Source organism: Dendronephthya gigantea, unplaced genomic scaffold, assembly GCF_004324835.1.
Source record: "Dendronephthya gigantea isolate DGI-Jeju-01 unplaced genomic scaffold, DenGig_1.0 000053F, whole genome shotgun sequence".
Taxonomy (NCBI): Eukaryota; Metazoa; Cnidaria; class Anthozoa; order Malacalcyonacea; family Nephtheidae; genus Dendronephthya; species Dendronephthya gigantea.
Window position 1 is genome coordinate 23,941 of NW_021163063.1, and position 16,692 is coordinate 40,632.

General features: G+C 35.7%; 2 protein-coding genes across 4 annotated transcripts; one reads left to right on the forward strand and one right to left on the reverse strand.

The window, feature by feature from the left end:
* Positions 1 to 540: 540 nt before the first annotated feature.
* LOC114529185 (zinc finger protein 845-like) lies at positions 541 to 4,510 on the reverse strand. The gene is made up of 3 exons (XM_028550953.1): positions 3,045 to 4,510; positions 2,928 to 2,944; positions 541 to 2,119 (listed from the first exon to the last, which is right to left on the reverse strand). The coding sequence occupies exons 1-3, from the start codon at positions 4,431 to 4,433 to the stop codon at positions 877 to 879; spliced, it is 2,649 nt and encodes an 882-aa protein (XP_028406754.1). The 5' UTR covers positions 4,434 to 4,510; the 3' UTR covers positions 541 to 876.
* Positions 4,511 to 4,847: 337 nt separating this feature from the next.
* On the forward strand, positions 4,848 to 16,062 carry LOC114529150 (bifunctional apoptosis regulator-like). Of its 3 annotated transcripts, XM_028550902.1 has the most exons (8): positions 4,848 to 5,015; positions 6,111 to 6,157; positions 6,257 to 6,458; positions 11,860 to 12,073; positions 12,736 to 13,050; positions 13,801 to 14,019; positions 14,744 to 14,931; positions 15,425 to 16,062. In XM_028550902.1, the coding sequence occupies exons 3-8, from the start codon at positions 6,271 to 6,273 to the stop codon at positions 15,705 to 15,707; spliced, it is 1,407 nt and encodes a 468-aa protein (XP_028406703.1). In that variant the 5' UTR covers positions 4,848 to 5,015; positions 6,111 to 6,157; positions 6,257 to 6,270; the 3' UTR covers positions 15,708 to 16,062. The 3 variants fall into 3 exon arrangements, with proteins under 3 accessions (XP_028406703.1, XP_028406702.1, XP_028406704.1); XM_028550901.1 differs by lacking the exon at positions 6,111 to 6,157; XM_028550903.1 differs by lacking the exon at positions 6,111 to 6,157 and having other exon boundaries at positions 6,261 to 6,458.
* The last annotated feature ends 630 nt before the right edge of the window (positions 16,063 to 16,692 follow it).

Below are 16,692 nucleotides of genomic sequence, written 5' to 3' on the forward strand. Positions count from 1 at the left end.
TCATGAGCTTAAATTTTGTTTTGGTATTTTTTCTTAAAGCAATCACTCGTATAATTTTGCCATTAATACCACTCTTATTCGTTCTATTACCATTATTAATATAGCAGCTTACGCTGTCATCAACTTGAACTCATCAATTAGTCAAAATGAACAACAATAATGACAACCGTTTCTCAAGTATTAGCTATTTCCCAATCAAGCAGGGTACTGGGTCCAGTCGTGAACCGAAAAGCATCAATGGACTGTTGGGAGGGACAGGAAATATAAGTCTGAAATCATTTGTCCCTCCAAACAGTCCATAGTTGCTTTGCAGTTCGCTACTAGATCCAGGAATAATTTAGGAATCTTTAAATCTGTCAGTCTCAGGATTGCGATCAAATTCACTGGTTACAGTTTAAAACATGCTCGCCTCTTATTATATGGAATACTTAATTATTATTTACATTGACACCTGTATTGCTGGGACCAAACTAAAGTCACCACCATCAGTCAATTAGTTATAAATGAAGAATAAATGAAGAATAATAATGTCAACTAAAGGGTGTTATCAAAAAGAACACAACACCTAATATTCATAAATATTTGCCTAGGTGGTTTTCTATTGTCCAAGACAAAAGATTGAGCACTAACAAATAATTAGCATGGTTGCATTTTTTTATACACCCTGTACGTATTCCCCAATACCCAAGTGTCATCATTAAATAGGCATATAAAAATTAAATTAGTAGTTATAAAATTTGATAGTTGATGCAAATCCAACTGAATTGGAACAAAACAAAACCAAACAAAATAAAACAAAACTATGAACACAACTTTTAGTATTTGACAGTTAGATTTACTCTTAAGTCAGAAATTCAGAGATTCAGTCAGAAATATTTAGTCTGCTGCATGTGCACTCATGTGATCCTCAAGATCTCTAGCAACATCAAACACATTATCACACACACAACAAATGTATCCAACACCAGTTGGTTCTGTTGATTCAAGTTCTTGACAAAGACCACACTGATATTTTCCATCCTTGTCATGCTCCTTTGCTATATGTGACACTAATTGCCTGAAATTTTGATGTTTTTGATCACAAAGATTACAAATAAACTTTCCAGTAATTTTATCTTCTACAAAATGTTCCAGCAAATCTTGTGGTTGAACAATCTCCTTGTTGCAACTGTTGCACAGCAAGTGCTTGTTTTTGTGCTCTCTAAGACTATCATTGTGTGAAAATCTGGCTTTACAAACATTGCACTTATAACATTGAGATCCACTGTGAGTTCTTTTATGGACTGCAAGGTTACTAGATTTTGCAAAACTCTTGTCACAAACATCACATTCAAATGGTTTCTGTCCAGTGTGAGTTCTTTTATGGGCTATAAAGTTGCTAGATTGTGCAAATCCCTTCTTACAAATATTGCATTCATATGGTTTCTCTCCAGTGTGAATTCTTTCATGGAGTACAAGAGTTCCATTTACTGAAAATCTCTTGTTACATACATCACATTCATATGGTTTCTCCCCAGTGTGAGTTCTTTTATGGAGTACAAGGTTGCCAGAATGTGCAAATTTCTTGTTACAAATATTGCATTCATATGGTTTCTCTCCAGTGTGAGTTCTTTTATGGAGAACAAGAGTTCCAATTACCGAAAATCTCTTGTTACAAACATCACATTCATATGGTTTCTCCCCAGTGTGAGTTCTTTTATGGACTGCAAGGTTGCCAGATTGTGCAAATTTCTTGTTACAAATATCGCATTGATATGGTTTCTCCCCGGTGTGGGTTCTTCTATGGATCACTAAGGTGTATGGCTGTCGAAATGTTTTCCCACAAACATCACATTCATAAGGCTTTTTTTCGTTGTGTATTCTCTTATGACTTGTGCAAAGATGTCTGGACTGCTTCTCACAGACAGCACAGTTATCAACAGTGCGTGAGCGACCATGATTACGAGAATGGCTGGACATATTTCTTGATGCGATGAAGATGATTTTCTGTTCCAATAACAATGGAATAAACTCAACAGAAATCTCGACAAAAATTGAAGATTTTGCAAAGGCGCGAAGCTGAAGTAAAGTCGAGATTATATAAGAACACGTACAGAAGTGAGAAGTGGATATAACAATGCTTTCAAGTTTCAATCACCAGTTTACAATTTGGCGGGAAAAGGGGTGCTTCCGCTTTGAAACTGAAAAATTCGAACAAAATAAAGTTCCGCGCACGGTCAAAAGTCGGTCAGCTTAACCGTGGGTTAACTGAAACTTTTACATCAATTTTTTTAATCTTTCTTTTATGAAGTTGAACATATTTTTCCATAAATATTTCCTGGATGAATAGACGTCTTATTTTTTAAAGTCTTGAAACGAACAGCAGTACAGAAGCACATAAACCAAAGCAGCGGAGTACAACATAGCCCACGGTTAGCGCTAATCTAGAGTTAAAAAACTGATACATGCACTGTCGAATTTTAATATATTAGGGAAATTTAGCATGAGGACGTGATTCACGTGAATGTCAAGGACGACGTGAAAATGGCAAATAAATGGCGCGGCTGTCCATATATAGACGCATGGACCATATATAGACGCATGTCGATGTATAGACGTCGACTTTTACGTAATTACGTTCAGGTCATCATGTTAAATCTCCCTATTGGTCACATGCGGAGGGGGAGAAACCAGTAGGATAGCATACACTAAAGGTATTGCTTCACTTAGGGAAGGATGTGAGCCTTCCCCACCCTATAGGCTATACAAGAGGTGTGCAATGATGCAACCTCCCCACCCTAGTCCAGAGCTGTGCAATTATAATGGGTATCAATAATCACTTTGGAGTATTTGGAAATTCACAGCCTTTTCCAGTGTTCTGAAGATTAGGTATCACCTTACCATCCTAATATTCCTTCTAAAGCTGCATAGTGCAGCATATGCCAAACCACAAAGAAAACACAACCTCAACACAATAAACATAAACTCAACTTTTAATAGGTTGTAAATAGTAAATCATTTGAAACATACATTAATAAACATACATGGAAAAATATTCAGTCTGCTGCATGTGCAAGCATGTGATCCTCAAGATCCTTGGCAACATCAAACACAGCATCACACACATAACAAATATATCCAACACCAGTTGGTTCTGTTGAATCAAGTTCTTTACAACGACCACATTGATATTTTCTATCCTTGCCATGCTCCTTTGCAATATGTCTCACCAATTGCCTGAAATTTTGATGTTCTTGTTTACAATAATTACAAATAACCTTTCCAGTACTTTCATCTTTTACAAAATGTTCCAGCAAATCTTGTGGTTGTACCATCACCTTGCTGCAACTGTCGCATAGCAGGTGCTTTTTTTTGTGGATGTTCATGTGTCTTGTAAAATCCTCAGAGCATATAAATTTCTTAGCACAGATGTTACACTTGTAAGGTTTTTCCCCTGTGTGTGTTCTTTTATGCACTTCATGGCTATATAGGGTAGCAAAACCTTTCTCACATACTTCACATTTATAAGGTCCATCACTAGAATCACTAGAATGTGTTCTTTTATGGCGCCGTAATGCTGTCGAACTGGGAAATGTCTTCCTACAAACATCACATTCATATGGTTTCTCTCCAGTATGTGTTCTTTTATGATGTTCAAGGGTTCCAGTGTATGAAAATCTCATGCTACAAACATCACATTTATATGGTTTCTCTCCAGTATGTGTTCTTTTATGATGTTCAAGGTTTCCAGTTTGTGCAAATCTCATGCTACAAACATCACATTCATATGGTTTCTCTCCAGTATGTGTTCTTTTATGATGTTCAAGGTTTCCAGATTGTGCAAATCTCATGCTACAAACATCACATTCATATGGTTTCTCTCCAGTATGAGTCCTTTTATGGACTACAAGGTTGCAAGATTGTGGAAATTTCTTGTTACAAATATCGCATTGATAAGGTTTCTCTCCAGTGTGATTTCTTTTATGGATTTTCAAGGCGCATGAATGTCGAAATGTTTTGTTACAAACATCACATTTATGAGGCTTTTCTTCGCTGTGTACTTTCTTATGATTTGCCAAGTACCCGGGCAGGTAAAACCTTTTCTTACAAACATCACATTCATATGGTTTCTCTCCAGTATGAGTCATTTTATGGAGTGCAAGGTGGCCAGATTGTGCAAATTTCTTGTCACAAATATCACATTGATATGGTTTCTCCCCGGTGTGGGTTCTTCCATGGATTACTAAGGCGTATGGTTGTCGAAATGTTTTGTCACAAACATCACATTCATAAGGCTTTTCTTCGCTGTGTATTTTCTTATGATTTTCTAAGTGCCTGGGTAGGTAAAACCTTTTCTTACAAACATCGCATTCGTTAGGTCTCCGTCTCTCTGTAGTTTGTGTTCCCTCCCGAGTTACTTGATTATTACCGTGATTACCACAATTAGTGGACATATTTGTTTCAGTAAGACCCTGGTGTTCGGTGTCGTAGACATACAGTCTATAGTCAGCAATCACGGATTCACGGTTAATTAAAACCACTGATTAGAACTGAGATCTCAGTTCTATTAACCGTGATGCAATGGAATCACTTCATTAAAACTGTGCTTCCACTTTTGAAATCATGAATTCGCACTAAAATAAAATTCCGTCTTTTATGAACCAAGAATTTTCCGAGAAAAGTGTATTGTAATTGTCTGTTATCTAAATTTTGGAGTGGGCTGTAAATTTGGGTATCAATAAACATTTTGGAGTATTTGAAGTTCGAAGCCTTTACTTTATAAGTCTATGACAATCAAAACATCATCAAAATTAGATAACAATTAAATAATAATGGTTCTGCATTGTGGTTCTGTTCTCCGGGGGTAATATACCGTATATTGACTGGGGAACATCCGTCTTCTTATAAAATACACTGGAAGAAGCTTTCGTTATTGGTGTTTCTATATCCAAATGTTACACTAAATCATTTGTTTTTATGCTTCGTTTTCATTTTAATTAAGAGCGTATTCAAGAATACCTTTGTGGACTTTTTAGGTGAGTATATTTGCAAAATTATAAGCGACATTGGATGTTGTTAAAATGCTGTGTTTATATCTCGCTGATTTCTGACTTCGACGATTTCAGAGAGTGTTGGTGATACCTAAAACTGTAAGACAGTATTAGTATTATACTATTAGTAAAATCTTATGCAATCTACGAGTATCAGTTTTTTAAAAAGTGTACAAGTTTTCAACTCTGATATCTGTGCATTTATTGATATACACAGTCATTTGTTTGTATTTATATTTTGGTAATAATTATAATTATTTAAGGATACAATGGAAATTTACTCCCCCGCGGCCGAGAATACAACAATTGTAAAAATTAGATTTATACATTGATAATCATCAGAAAATATCAACATCAAAGGTGAAAGGAGTTTTTGCCATAACATGAATAATAGTATAACATAACATACTGTATGTTGCCTAGCTATAACAATTAATTACGGCATCATAACTTTAGAATTATTAACTTGAATATTATAACCATTAAACTAAAATGAATGGAGTCTAGAAGTATGGAAGATCAGACAACCACGACAATAATATAAATGTTTGTATGCCAGTAAGATTATGCCTCTATATTTTCATATATGAAGAAAGCAGCTAGTATATTCTAGCTGACCTGCGTGCTGACTCATCAAAGAACTTCAAAGAATGACAAAGAAGTTCTAATACCCACATGAATATTTCTGTTAAGTATGGTTGGAGAATTTTTAACCCTGTTTAAAAAGATTCTCAGTCTGCTTGCTCAAAGCATATTTTTTGCCTCAACACTCTAGAATTAAGTAGATAACCATTAACTCTAAGAAGTTTAAAACAATCAGGCTGCATGTAAATATAAATGGTATATAATCTCTTGTATAAAATAACATGTATACAACAAGTGTTCTGATTGGCCAAAGCATGTGTTTAGATCTGAAACAAACACAGAAATTTAATGTGCTCATGGAAATCAAACTTGGAATACTACCTTTTAATGGTTATCTGTGTTTTGCTGGCCAGGATTTTAAAACTTGGGAATGTTGCTTTGGTAAAGAAAAGCTCACAAAATCACTTGTGTTTTGCACACTTTCTACATTCCTAGGTGTTTGGATCAGACCAAATCACTGGACCAAATACGAAAACCATTAAGTAATTGTTTAGTATAAATGTATTTCTCTAATTATACATTGGCTTTTCAACAAATGATTAATTAAGATGTTTCATCTATCTTCAACATTTAATTCTAAGCAAGTCAAAGGAGGATGGTGAGTTTGGAAGAACTTGAATGTGGCTGCTGCTATGAATTACTTCTTAACCCAACAACACTTACTTGTGGTCACAGTTTCTGTCGATATTGTTTGGCCAAATGGTTTAAAACTTCCAAGAAAGCAGAATGTCCAGAATGTAGACAGACTTGGATTGGATTTCCCAGCGTCAATGTTCACCTACGGTATTTCAAAATTTCTACTTTATTGCTTTCAAATAGTGTAATAATATATGTTTGTGGGGAAAGGCAAGGTTGATCTTGTGAGGGTGGAGTATTACATAATATATTATACCTATTATTACCCAATTAATAGAGTATTAGCCTACCTATTGTATTGTAACTAATTTGCAAAAGTAACATATTTGTCGAAGCTGTGATCATTTAGCAATCTGTAGAATGGTAATTTAATCATGCAAGTAAGTGACATATTCTACTCCGATAGTGTTGATTTTCAATAGCTTATTTTACTCGATTTGCCGGGAAAGTAAGCGCTTTTTGATCAAACTCGTATAAATTTATCATTTTTTTCATATTAAAGCTACGAGGAACGTGTCTTTTTGTTTATTTAGCGATCCTTTGATTGGCATTGCCATTGGCTTTGCAACGAGTGTAATAAATTTGTAAAAAAGGCACAAAAGAGCCAACTACGAAGTGATTTGTTTATTTCATGCGTATTTGCAATGCAAGTGACACGCGTTTGAAAAACAAAGATAAAGCAAGCAATAAAAATCAAATTACCGTTCAATTTCTTTGTAATTTTGTTGACAACTCGCAAATTTTCAACGCCATCTTGAAAAGTATGTAAACCTATTACCGCTAAAATCCCAATAAATATTTCACCAATCAGCAGCTAAAGAATTCGTTCGTCCAATCAAAATTTATGAACGACATGGAAAAACTTGTTCGTCCAATCAAATGGTAAGGTAATTCCCTTGGGGGCAGTAGCGTAGCCAGCCTGACGATCATTTGTCCCGCTATGCTAATATTTTGGGGCTATCTGTAAAACAAGGAACGGGGAATCGGGGAAAGGAATGAGGAAAGGAACGGGGAACGGCAAAACAAGGAATGAGAAAAGCCGGAATCTGTAAAACAAGGAATGAGAAAAGCCGGAATCTGTAAAACCAGGAATGGGAAAAGCCGGAATCTGTAAAACAAGGAATGAGAAAAGCCGGAATCTGTAAAACCAGGAATGGGAAAAGTTTGTAACTTAAGGCTGCTTTCCACTGTCGCGTTTTTAGCACGTACGTACACGCACGTAAAAGTTTAAGTGCTTTTAAATTTTTATTATTCAACATCTAGGTCAGCAAATGCATACGAAGCTACGCGGAAAACTAAGTTCTTTCGATTTATTCATTTCGTTTTTTTAAAGATAACTTATATAAGCATTTAGACTTTTACGTGCGTGTACGTGCGTATGAAAAACGCGACAGTGGAAAACAGCCCTAAATTAGTTACAATTTCCGCGCGTAATACAAAATAGGCTATCTTTAAAACCAGGAACGGGGAATCGAGGAAGGGAACGGGGAAGGGAACGGGGAATGCTAAAACCAGGAATGCGAAAAGCCGGAATCTTTAAAACCAGGAATGAGAAAAGCCGGAATCTTTAAAACAAGGAATGGGAAAAGCCGGAATCTTTAAAACAAGGAATGAGAAAAGCCGGAATCTGTAAAACAAGGAATGAGAAAAGCCGGAATCTGTAAAACCAGGAATGAGAAAAGCCTGAATCTGTAAAACAAGGAATGAGAAAAGCCGGAATCTGTAAAACCAGGAATGGGAAAAGCCGGAATCTGTAAAACCAGGAATGAGAAAAGCCGTAATCTGTAAAACCAGGAATGAGAAAAGTTTGTAACTAAATTAGTTACAATTTCCGCGCGTAATACAAAATATGCTAATTTGACATGGCTATGTTTTCCGTATTTTACCAAATTTCGCAGCCAAACTTAGCATTTCCACTAATTCAAGTACGCTTAATTCTTTTATCTGTTATATGGAACATAAACTGCATTCTTTTGTGGGGGAAGGAATATATACATATATAATTATACAAACGATGAAACGATCACAAGCACTGACAAGGTTAGTTTGTAAACAGTTAAATTTGTTGATTTGGTCTTATTCATAAACCTACAAAGTGGTCAGTGGAGCTTTGCGCGTTGCTATCTACCGTTTAATATCTACATTGCTATTGAAATTGAATAATGTTTGGTTGGAAATGAAAACTTTTTGGATCCAAATTTGAATTTCCAAATTTTCATATGAATTGCATACTGCAATGATATAATTAAAATATGCAAGAACAACTTCATTATAAATACGCAATATATTTTATATTTTCTATATTCAGTTCATTGTATTTACAGCTACCTAATATATCAGTATAAATCTAACAATTTTGCTCCATTTGATACATACATATTAAGCTTATTTTGCAATATATATTTGTCATAGTTCATGGTAACAGCTTTTCATTATTGAATCAGATTACCCCTGAACAATGCACTACACTTTTGTTGTCCCAAATTACCAAATATAATATAATTTTGCTTGTAAGTAAAATTGTATAGAAAATGAAAATATTTTAGTGTATAATTTGTACCTTAATTAACTCAGATTATAATTAAACAGTTACCATTCTCACCCAAGGTTTTAATGACTGGAGGCTGATTAAAAATATACAATAATAATCTGTAAGTAACTAACAGTTGCAATTAATTAAAATCTTGGCTCTTTGAGAACAACTTTGTGTTGGGATGGAATTTTGGAATATATCCTAGGTCTTGTTTAGAAAAGTATAATTTCCAACCAGCATTTACTTTTACAAATAATTTAATCAAATAAAAATGCTTTAGAAATTGTGTAGGGAAATTAAACCTAGCTGTGGTTTTCTAGCCTAGCATGATTCAATATGAAAAGCTTTTACTATGAACTATGACTATATAGTGCAAAATAATGTATTAAGTGTTAGCAAAATTATTGTTGTTTGCATAATTATATATGTATATATATTCCTTCAATCCTTCCTCCACAAAATAATTCAGTTTATGTTCCATATAACTGATAAAAGAATTAAGATATGTTGTTAAATTTTGGAATATTACCAGTATATTGTATCTGCTGCTACTTAATATAAATCTACTCTACAGTATGTAAACAACAATAGGATATATTCCAAAATTCCATCCCAACACAAAGTTGTTCTCAAAGAGCCAAGATTTTAATTAATTGCAACTGTTAGTTACTTACAGATTATTATTGTATATTTTTAATCAGCCTCCAGTCATTAAAACCTTGGGTGAGAATGGTAACTGTTTAATTATAATCTGAGTTAATTAAGGTACAAATTATGCACTAAAATATTTTCATTTTCTATACAATTTTACTTACAAGCAAAATTATATTATATTTGGGACAACAAAAGTGTAGTGCATTGTTCAGGGGTAATCTGATTCAATAATGAAAAGCTGTACCATGAACTATGACAAATATATATTGCAAAATAAGCTTAATATGTATGTATCAAATGGAGCAAAATTGTTGTTCGCATAGATTTATACTGATATATTATTAGGTAGCTGTAAATACAATGAACTGAATATAGAAAATATAAAATATATTGCGTATTTATAATGAAGTTGTTCTTGCATATTTTAATTATATCATTGCAGTATGCAATTCATATGAAAATTTGGAAATTCAAATTTGGATCCAAAAAGTTTTCATTTCCAACCAAACATTATTCAATTTCAATAGCAATGTAGATATTAAACGGTAGATAGCAACGCGCAAAGCTCCACTGACCACTTTGTAGGTTTATGAATAAGACCAAATCAACAAATTTAACTGTTTACAAACTAACCTTGTCAGTGCTTGTGATCGTTTCATCGTTTGTATAATTATATATGTATTATATATTCCTTCCCCCACAAAAGAATGCAGTTTATGTTCCATATAACAGATAAAAGAATTAAGCGTACTTGAATTAGTGGAAATGCTAAGTTTGGCTGCGAAATTTGGTAAAATACGGAAAACATAGCCATGTCAAATTAGCATATTTTGTATTACGCGCGGAAATTGTAACTAATTTAGTTACAAACTTTTCTCATTCCTGGTTTTACAGATTACGGCTTTTCTCATTCCTGGTTTTACAGATTCCGGCTTTTCCCATTCCTGGTTTTACAGATTCCGGCTTTTCTCATTCCTTGTTTTACAGATTCAGGCTTTTCTCATTCCTGGTTTTACAGATTCCGGCTTTTCTCATTCCTTGTTTTACAGATTCCGGCTTTTCTCATTCCTTGTTTTACAGATTCCGGCTTTTCCCATTCCTGGTTTTACAGATTCCGGCTTTTCTCATTCCTTGTTTTACAGATTCCGGCTTTTCTCATTCCTGGTTTTACAGATTCCGGCTTTTCCCATTCCTGGTTTTACAGATTCCGGCTTTTCCCATTCCTTGTTTTACAGATTCCGGCTTTTCCCATTCCTGGTTTTACCGTTCCCCGTTCCTTTCCTCATTCCTTTCCCCGATTCCCCGTTCCTTGTTTTACAGATAGCCAATATTTTGGTGTTCATTGACTGAAAACAATTAAATTCTAAAGAAATGAATAATTATAATAACTCGAAATTTACATAGCGCGACAAAATCGTCAGGCTGGCAACGCCACTGTTTTGGAGGGGGGGGGGGGTGATTTCTATTTCAATCTTCCACAGTGTTGTAAATCTTCATAATTATACCTTACAGCCCCAATTGATAAAGCGTTCTCAGCAAAATTACGCGCTAAAATCGGAATAAAGATCTTAGGGCCTATTTTAGCGTGCAGTATTGCACACTTTGGGCGGTATTGAATCTGAGTGTGTGCAGTATTGAAATTTGAAAAGTATCGTTTTCAGGCTACTGGGGTCAGTGGTACATACGAAAGCTGTATAGCGCTATCCGTTTTCAGTTCAATCGCTCTACAGTTACCTGTTGTTCGGAATCGAATAACTTTAGTTTAACCTTATAGTATCCTTATAGTAAACCTTAGATTTCTCTTAGACTTGCTTTCCTGATATTTTTAGAACGGTTAAAAAAAATTCGGTGGATAGCGCTATCCAGCTTTCGTACAACCGGTCCCAGGGCACTGAATTTGAAATATTTGAAGTAATTGAATTTTGAAAGTCGATAATTGCAAAATTTGTAGGGAACGCTCGTGTAATCTATTTTTTACTCGTTCGAAAAGCGTTCAGCTTATATAAACCGTGGATAAGCCAAAAATACTCTCGTATACCAACCTCGTTCCCACGGTCAAGGCGCGGTACATCATTAAAATATGTACTTTCATTTGAAAACTAAAATATTTACATCGAAATATTTCAGCTCAGTTGTTCAATCATTACATCATTTTATTTTCCATTTTAAACTTATCCGCTGGAGATCGAGGGTCAATTTTTTCAAGGCATACGGCCGCCTATTCATCAATTTTCAAGCATACTGTAGTTGCGCGTGTCCTAATGCAAGTTCACTTTAACATGCTTTAATACGTGAAAGATTGAAAAATCTTTAGAATAGGTCCTGTTTGAACCCAAACGGAATTCGCTTTTGTTTCTCAAGGAGCATCATTGAAAAGTCATTCCCAGCTCAGGTGAACATTCGAACGAGGTCGCAGACAAATGTTGCAGATTATGAAGATGTCTTAAAGGACTTTGAAGAACACGGGAAGGGTGATGGTGGACGACGGAACGCACAGCTATCCCAAGAACAACTTAATGGTTTTATTGGTGCATTCATTCTAGTGATCATTGCTCTTTTAATCGTTTTATTAATTGTAAGTATATTTAGTGTGTAAGTGTATTAATTGCATTTTTAGAGCATGCACGAGCTATATTTCATTACGATTTTATTGCAAGACCAAGTTGAGGTTGCTGTAGGTTTTTAGAGGCTGTTTACTCATACCCGGTTACCAGAGATTCAGCGAACCATAAGATGATTTTGAGGTATTGAAATAAGTATATTCAGGTTAGTATGATCCAGTCAGTCATCAGTCATGTGATCATTCCGACGATAGCATGTGCTGGTTTGGTATCACAAAGATTTGTTTCAATACCTCAAAATCCTTTCACGCTTCGCTTATTCTCGGGTAATAAACCGGGACTATGTAAACAGTCCCTAATTTCCTCCACTCGGCAGCGGTTGTCTCGTGTGAAATTAAGATCAGTGGGTAAATTTCAAATCGGTAGATTTTTTCGTCTGTGAACTGCTGAAAAAACTGAGCCTGCTGTTCTATCTAGCGTTTCACCCATTTCGCAACAATTTAACTGGAAGACCAAGATGTTTTGCGAGATCTGTCAATAAATCCGGCAAAGCATCACGCTCCTAGCAGTTGAATAATACCATGAAACATAACCTCATGGAAAAGGGTCTCATTTTAATCTTATACATGTGAAATGCTGCCGTCCTGAATAGTTTTTTCTCCCATTATTCTGATAGGTAGTATTTTACTGGATTATTTTTACCGAAGCAAAGCCCGCCGAAGTCATTTACTCCAAATCAGCACAAAGTTGGACAGTGAGAGAGGTTGCGAGCTGGGCCCAGGGGTTTACTGACCAATTGAGCTATGATTATTCCGAACGTTTTTCTAAGGCCGGGATCAATGGAGAGCTAATGCTTTCACTGAACGAAAAAGACCTCGCGAGTGATCCGTTGAATATTCTCTCATCCTTACATCGAAAGATCATTATGGCCGAAATTGATAAACTCAATTTGGCCGGTGTAAAACAACCCAAGGATATCTGGGAATACAAGGTAAGCAGCTAATATCAACGGGCGCTTTATACGGTAAAAACGACTTGAGCGGTCCTGTTGTATTTCAGTACAGACAGATTACTGGTGTTTTAGAGTGTCTCAAAAACTCTTCATTTAACCTCAGAGGCATGGGCCGAAAGTGGTAACATTTCTGTGCGCACTAAAAAGTTTCAAATTTCCGTACTTTACCAAGCCATTTCGCTATCAAACTTTGGAATTTTACTGTTTTCAGTATGCAATTTCTTGCTGTGGTTGTTTATTTTCATTTTCAACAAGAATATATTTGTATATGATGTAAGAATCCAAACCTTTTCAAAACATTTCTCTCGCTTTTTTGCCACGACATCTTTGGCACGGTTTTGGGGGTCAAAATTTCGGGTAACCTTAGAATCTTTCTTAGAATCAGGCTTTTAGCCTGATTGCAGGTTAATTGAAAGGCTGTCATAAAGGCCCACGGCGGAAATACTACGATCAAAAGAACGTCGTATTTAGGTCTTGAAATGCAAACTAACCTCTCTCGCTCTTGCATGTCAGCTACCTCTACACAGGTCAGTGGCAAGAGCATTGCACTCAGTGACATCGCAATGGCGTAGATTCGATTCCTGCTATAGGATCGATTGTTCATACATTCTTTCAACCGTTGAATTGACTTGAATTTATTTCTTAATTTCCTCGCTTGAGTTTAAGCATGGTTTTTTTTTTATATCCTTTTACACGTTGGGCACTATTTAGTGTATTTCTTTTATCTAGGACGCGCATAGAATTTCGTCCATCTTCCTGTTGTTCATGCTCCAAGATTTTCCACGGCTTACAATCTTTTTACACCGTTTCATGTGGCATGATACAGTGTTTATGCCTTTCATGCGGACTGTGGCTGCGAGACCACAATGTGAACAGAAAGAATTTCCCGACGATTATTTATATGATGACAATGATGACTCTGAAGGCGAATCAAAATGTTCCTCACAGGTCAGTTAGTACAGTCAAACCGGGTTTTATTGAGGCTAGCTCATTTGGAATTTAGTTCTGGGGCCGGTTGTATAAAAGTCCTAACTGCATTTAGCATAGTCTTTTATACAACTTGCCCCTGGTATGCATTTATCTCAATCGAGCGAAATGATTAGAATTATAGTTAAAATAAAATTTGCTCTTAGGGTTGAAGGATCTTAATTTCAAGTAAAAATTATACACATCTCAAAAGTCAAGCCAGGGAATAATGAGTATGATTTCCTCTCGAAGTGAAAACCTTTTAACTTTTTAACAATTATTCTACATCGGGTGAAGTGCCAGAAAATCTTAATTAATTTACCTTTATCTACTAGAAGGTATTAAGGCTATATGTGCACACGGTAACGTTTTCGGGCGTTTTCACATAGTAGCTAATTACGTTTTTATGCCAAAACGGTTTTAAACACCGTCAATTTAAAAAAGAAATTGAAGTTAATTTATAATATAAAGCATATTTTTCTTACAAAAACGATTTTGAAAACGCTCGTAAACGACGCTCGTGTGCACACTGCCCCAACCGACTCTGAGCAACCTCCCCTCAGGCTTAAAATCCTGTATTTAATAAAAAGATTTTAATGATTCTCCCTTTGGGGATATCAGTTGGATAATGTGTAGCGTCACGACTGACGAGTTCCCCATATATGTAGAGGAATAATCCATATTTTTAATCCGCATTTTTTTTCAGACAATGATACTGACGTCAAGGGATAAAGTCTGGTTCTACATAAAGGCGATGTTTGTTCCATACTATCTCTTTTCTCAGTTTGCGTGGCACTTTACCGACGTTCAGTTCTTCACCATGTGGATTATCATATCGCATTGCATCATGTTGACGGTGCGTGAGGCGTTACTATTAAAAAAAGCGAATATCAGGTAATAATTAGTATAAATTAATAGTAAATAATAGGGGATAATGCGTGATACGCGAAAATATGGCGTTTATTTCGAGTATTGAGAATAATAGCGTGAGATATAATTCTCAACATGAGAAATAAATTCCACATATTCAAGCATCCAAGTATTTTTGTTTTTATTATATAAAAAAAACTTTTTTTGAAAAAAAATTTATCCCCCAAGGCGCGTATATCTGATTCCTGATTGGTGGGTCAAACGCGATAATCATAACTCATCACACATAACACATCGCACATGCGTTATTATCATGAATATAATCGCACATGTGTTATTATCGCTTTTCAAAATGGCGGATTCGTCAATAAAACACTGAATATTATATAATGAAATAGAATAATAATGAGAGGACTAGAAGGTCCACTCATGCTTGCGTTTTTGTCCAACCGTACAAGTTGAGACAGCATGCAAACCATTGCTAACTGGCGATTGTTTTGCTGCGTCTTTTATATAGTTTGAGGACAATTTGGGGCGCAATTATCGACGCAACTATATCGTTCGCTGTCACCAGCTTAATCTACAGTATCGCCGTCTGGTTCATTCCCGCGATTATCATGGACTTCTGTTTCTTCGCTAAACTCTACTACGGGCCTCTGGACACGGCAGGGAGCATTAGAAATGGCCATTTGAAAACGAACGCTATCGGGAAAATTCTTGACGTGATTTTTGGTGCTATCAATAGTGTCGTTAGATTCATTGGAACAACAATTAGAGATATCAGAGGCCGCCGTGTGTAAATCACACATTATTAGGGCTTAAGGGGGTACACTAATGAACTAAAAAGAACTGGAACGTTATTTCCCGATTAACATGACTAAACTTTTTGAAGCCAAATGCCACCTCCAGACACGCGTGTTCTACCTCTAGACACGCGTGTTTCCTTTAGACTTCGGGCGAAAACCCGAATTACGAGATTGGTTGACTATTAAAATGCGTTTTGTGTTACGTGAAATGACTTCGCATGACACTGCATTTGGGAGAAATAGTGTTGCAGTTCTTTTTATTTTAGGGAGTAAGTACACTGTATGTCGGCGGCCATCAGCCTTCTGCCACTTGCCATTGATATAAATTCTTCCATCTTTTCCCGGATAATTTACGTTTGATTTGTTCAGTACATTTCGCGAGAAGAAACCCCACCTGTGCACCCAAGACTGAAACGACAACTGGCGGTTATATCTGTGTTAATATTTGAAGTGTAATTGGGTGGCAGTTTCAGTCTTTCCATGGGTTTTCTCGGCCTGATAGTTTACCGTGAAGACAAATTTCGTTGTTAGACTAACCAGAAGACTAAGTGAACCAATCAGAATGCATAAATATTAACAACCTCCGGTAAAAAGATACATTATTTACAATTTTACATGATTCATCATTATTACTAAAAACAGTTTTAAACTGGGATAATCTATTATGACCAAATATATGACGAATTGGGTTACATATAAAAAGGCCTTTGTAATCCGTACGACAAAGCTTAGTAAAACTTTATTCATGGCTGATTTTGTAAATTTCACATGGAGTATCATTACGAAAATTGAGGGTTCAGAAAACACCTAGTTTAGTTTATACCCTGTTGTGTCTGTCATCTCATAAAACAAAAATAGCGGCTGGGTAACTATTGTTAAAATTGCTTCATTTGAAAAGAAGTGTTGGCATTTCCTTCTAAAAACGCGACCATGCACTTTCCGATTAAAAGCCGAACTTTGATGTCCAGCAACCTCTAAT

Coding starts and splice junctions, on each gene's coding strand:
- LOC114529185 (XM_028550953.1), bottom strand. CDS start 4,433: ATGTCCACTAATTGTGGTAATCACGGTAATAATCAAGTAACTCGGGAG.
- LOC114529150 (XM_028550902.1), top strand. CDS start 6,271: ATGGTGAGTTTGGAAGAACTTGAATGTGGCTGCTGCTATGAATTACTT. Junction 13,051..13,800: donor AGGATATCTGGGAATACAAG/GTAAGCAGCTAA, acceptor TCTTTTATCTAG/GACGCGCATAGAATTTCGTC. Junction 14,020..14,743: donor AATCAAAATGTTCCTCACAG/GTCAGTTAGTAC, acceptor ATTTTTTTTCAG/ACAATGATACTGACGTCAAG.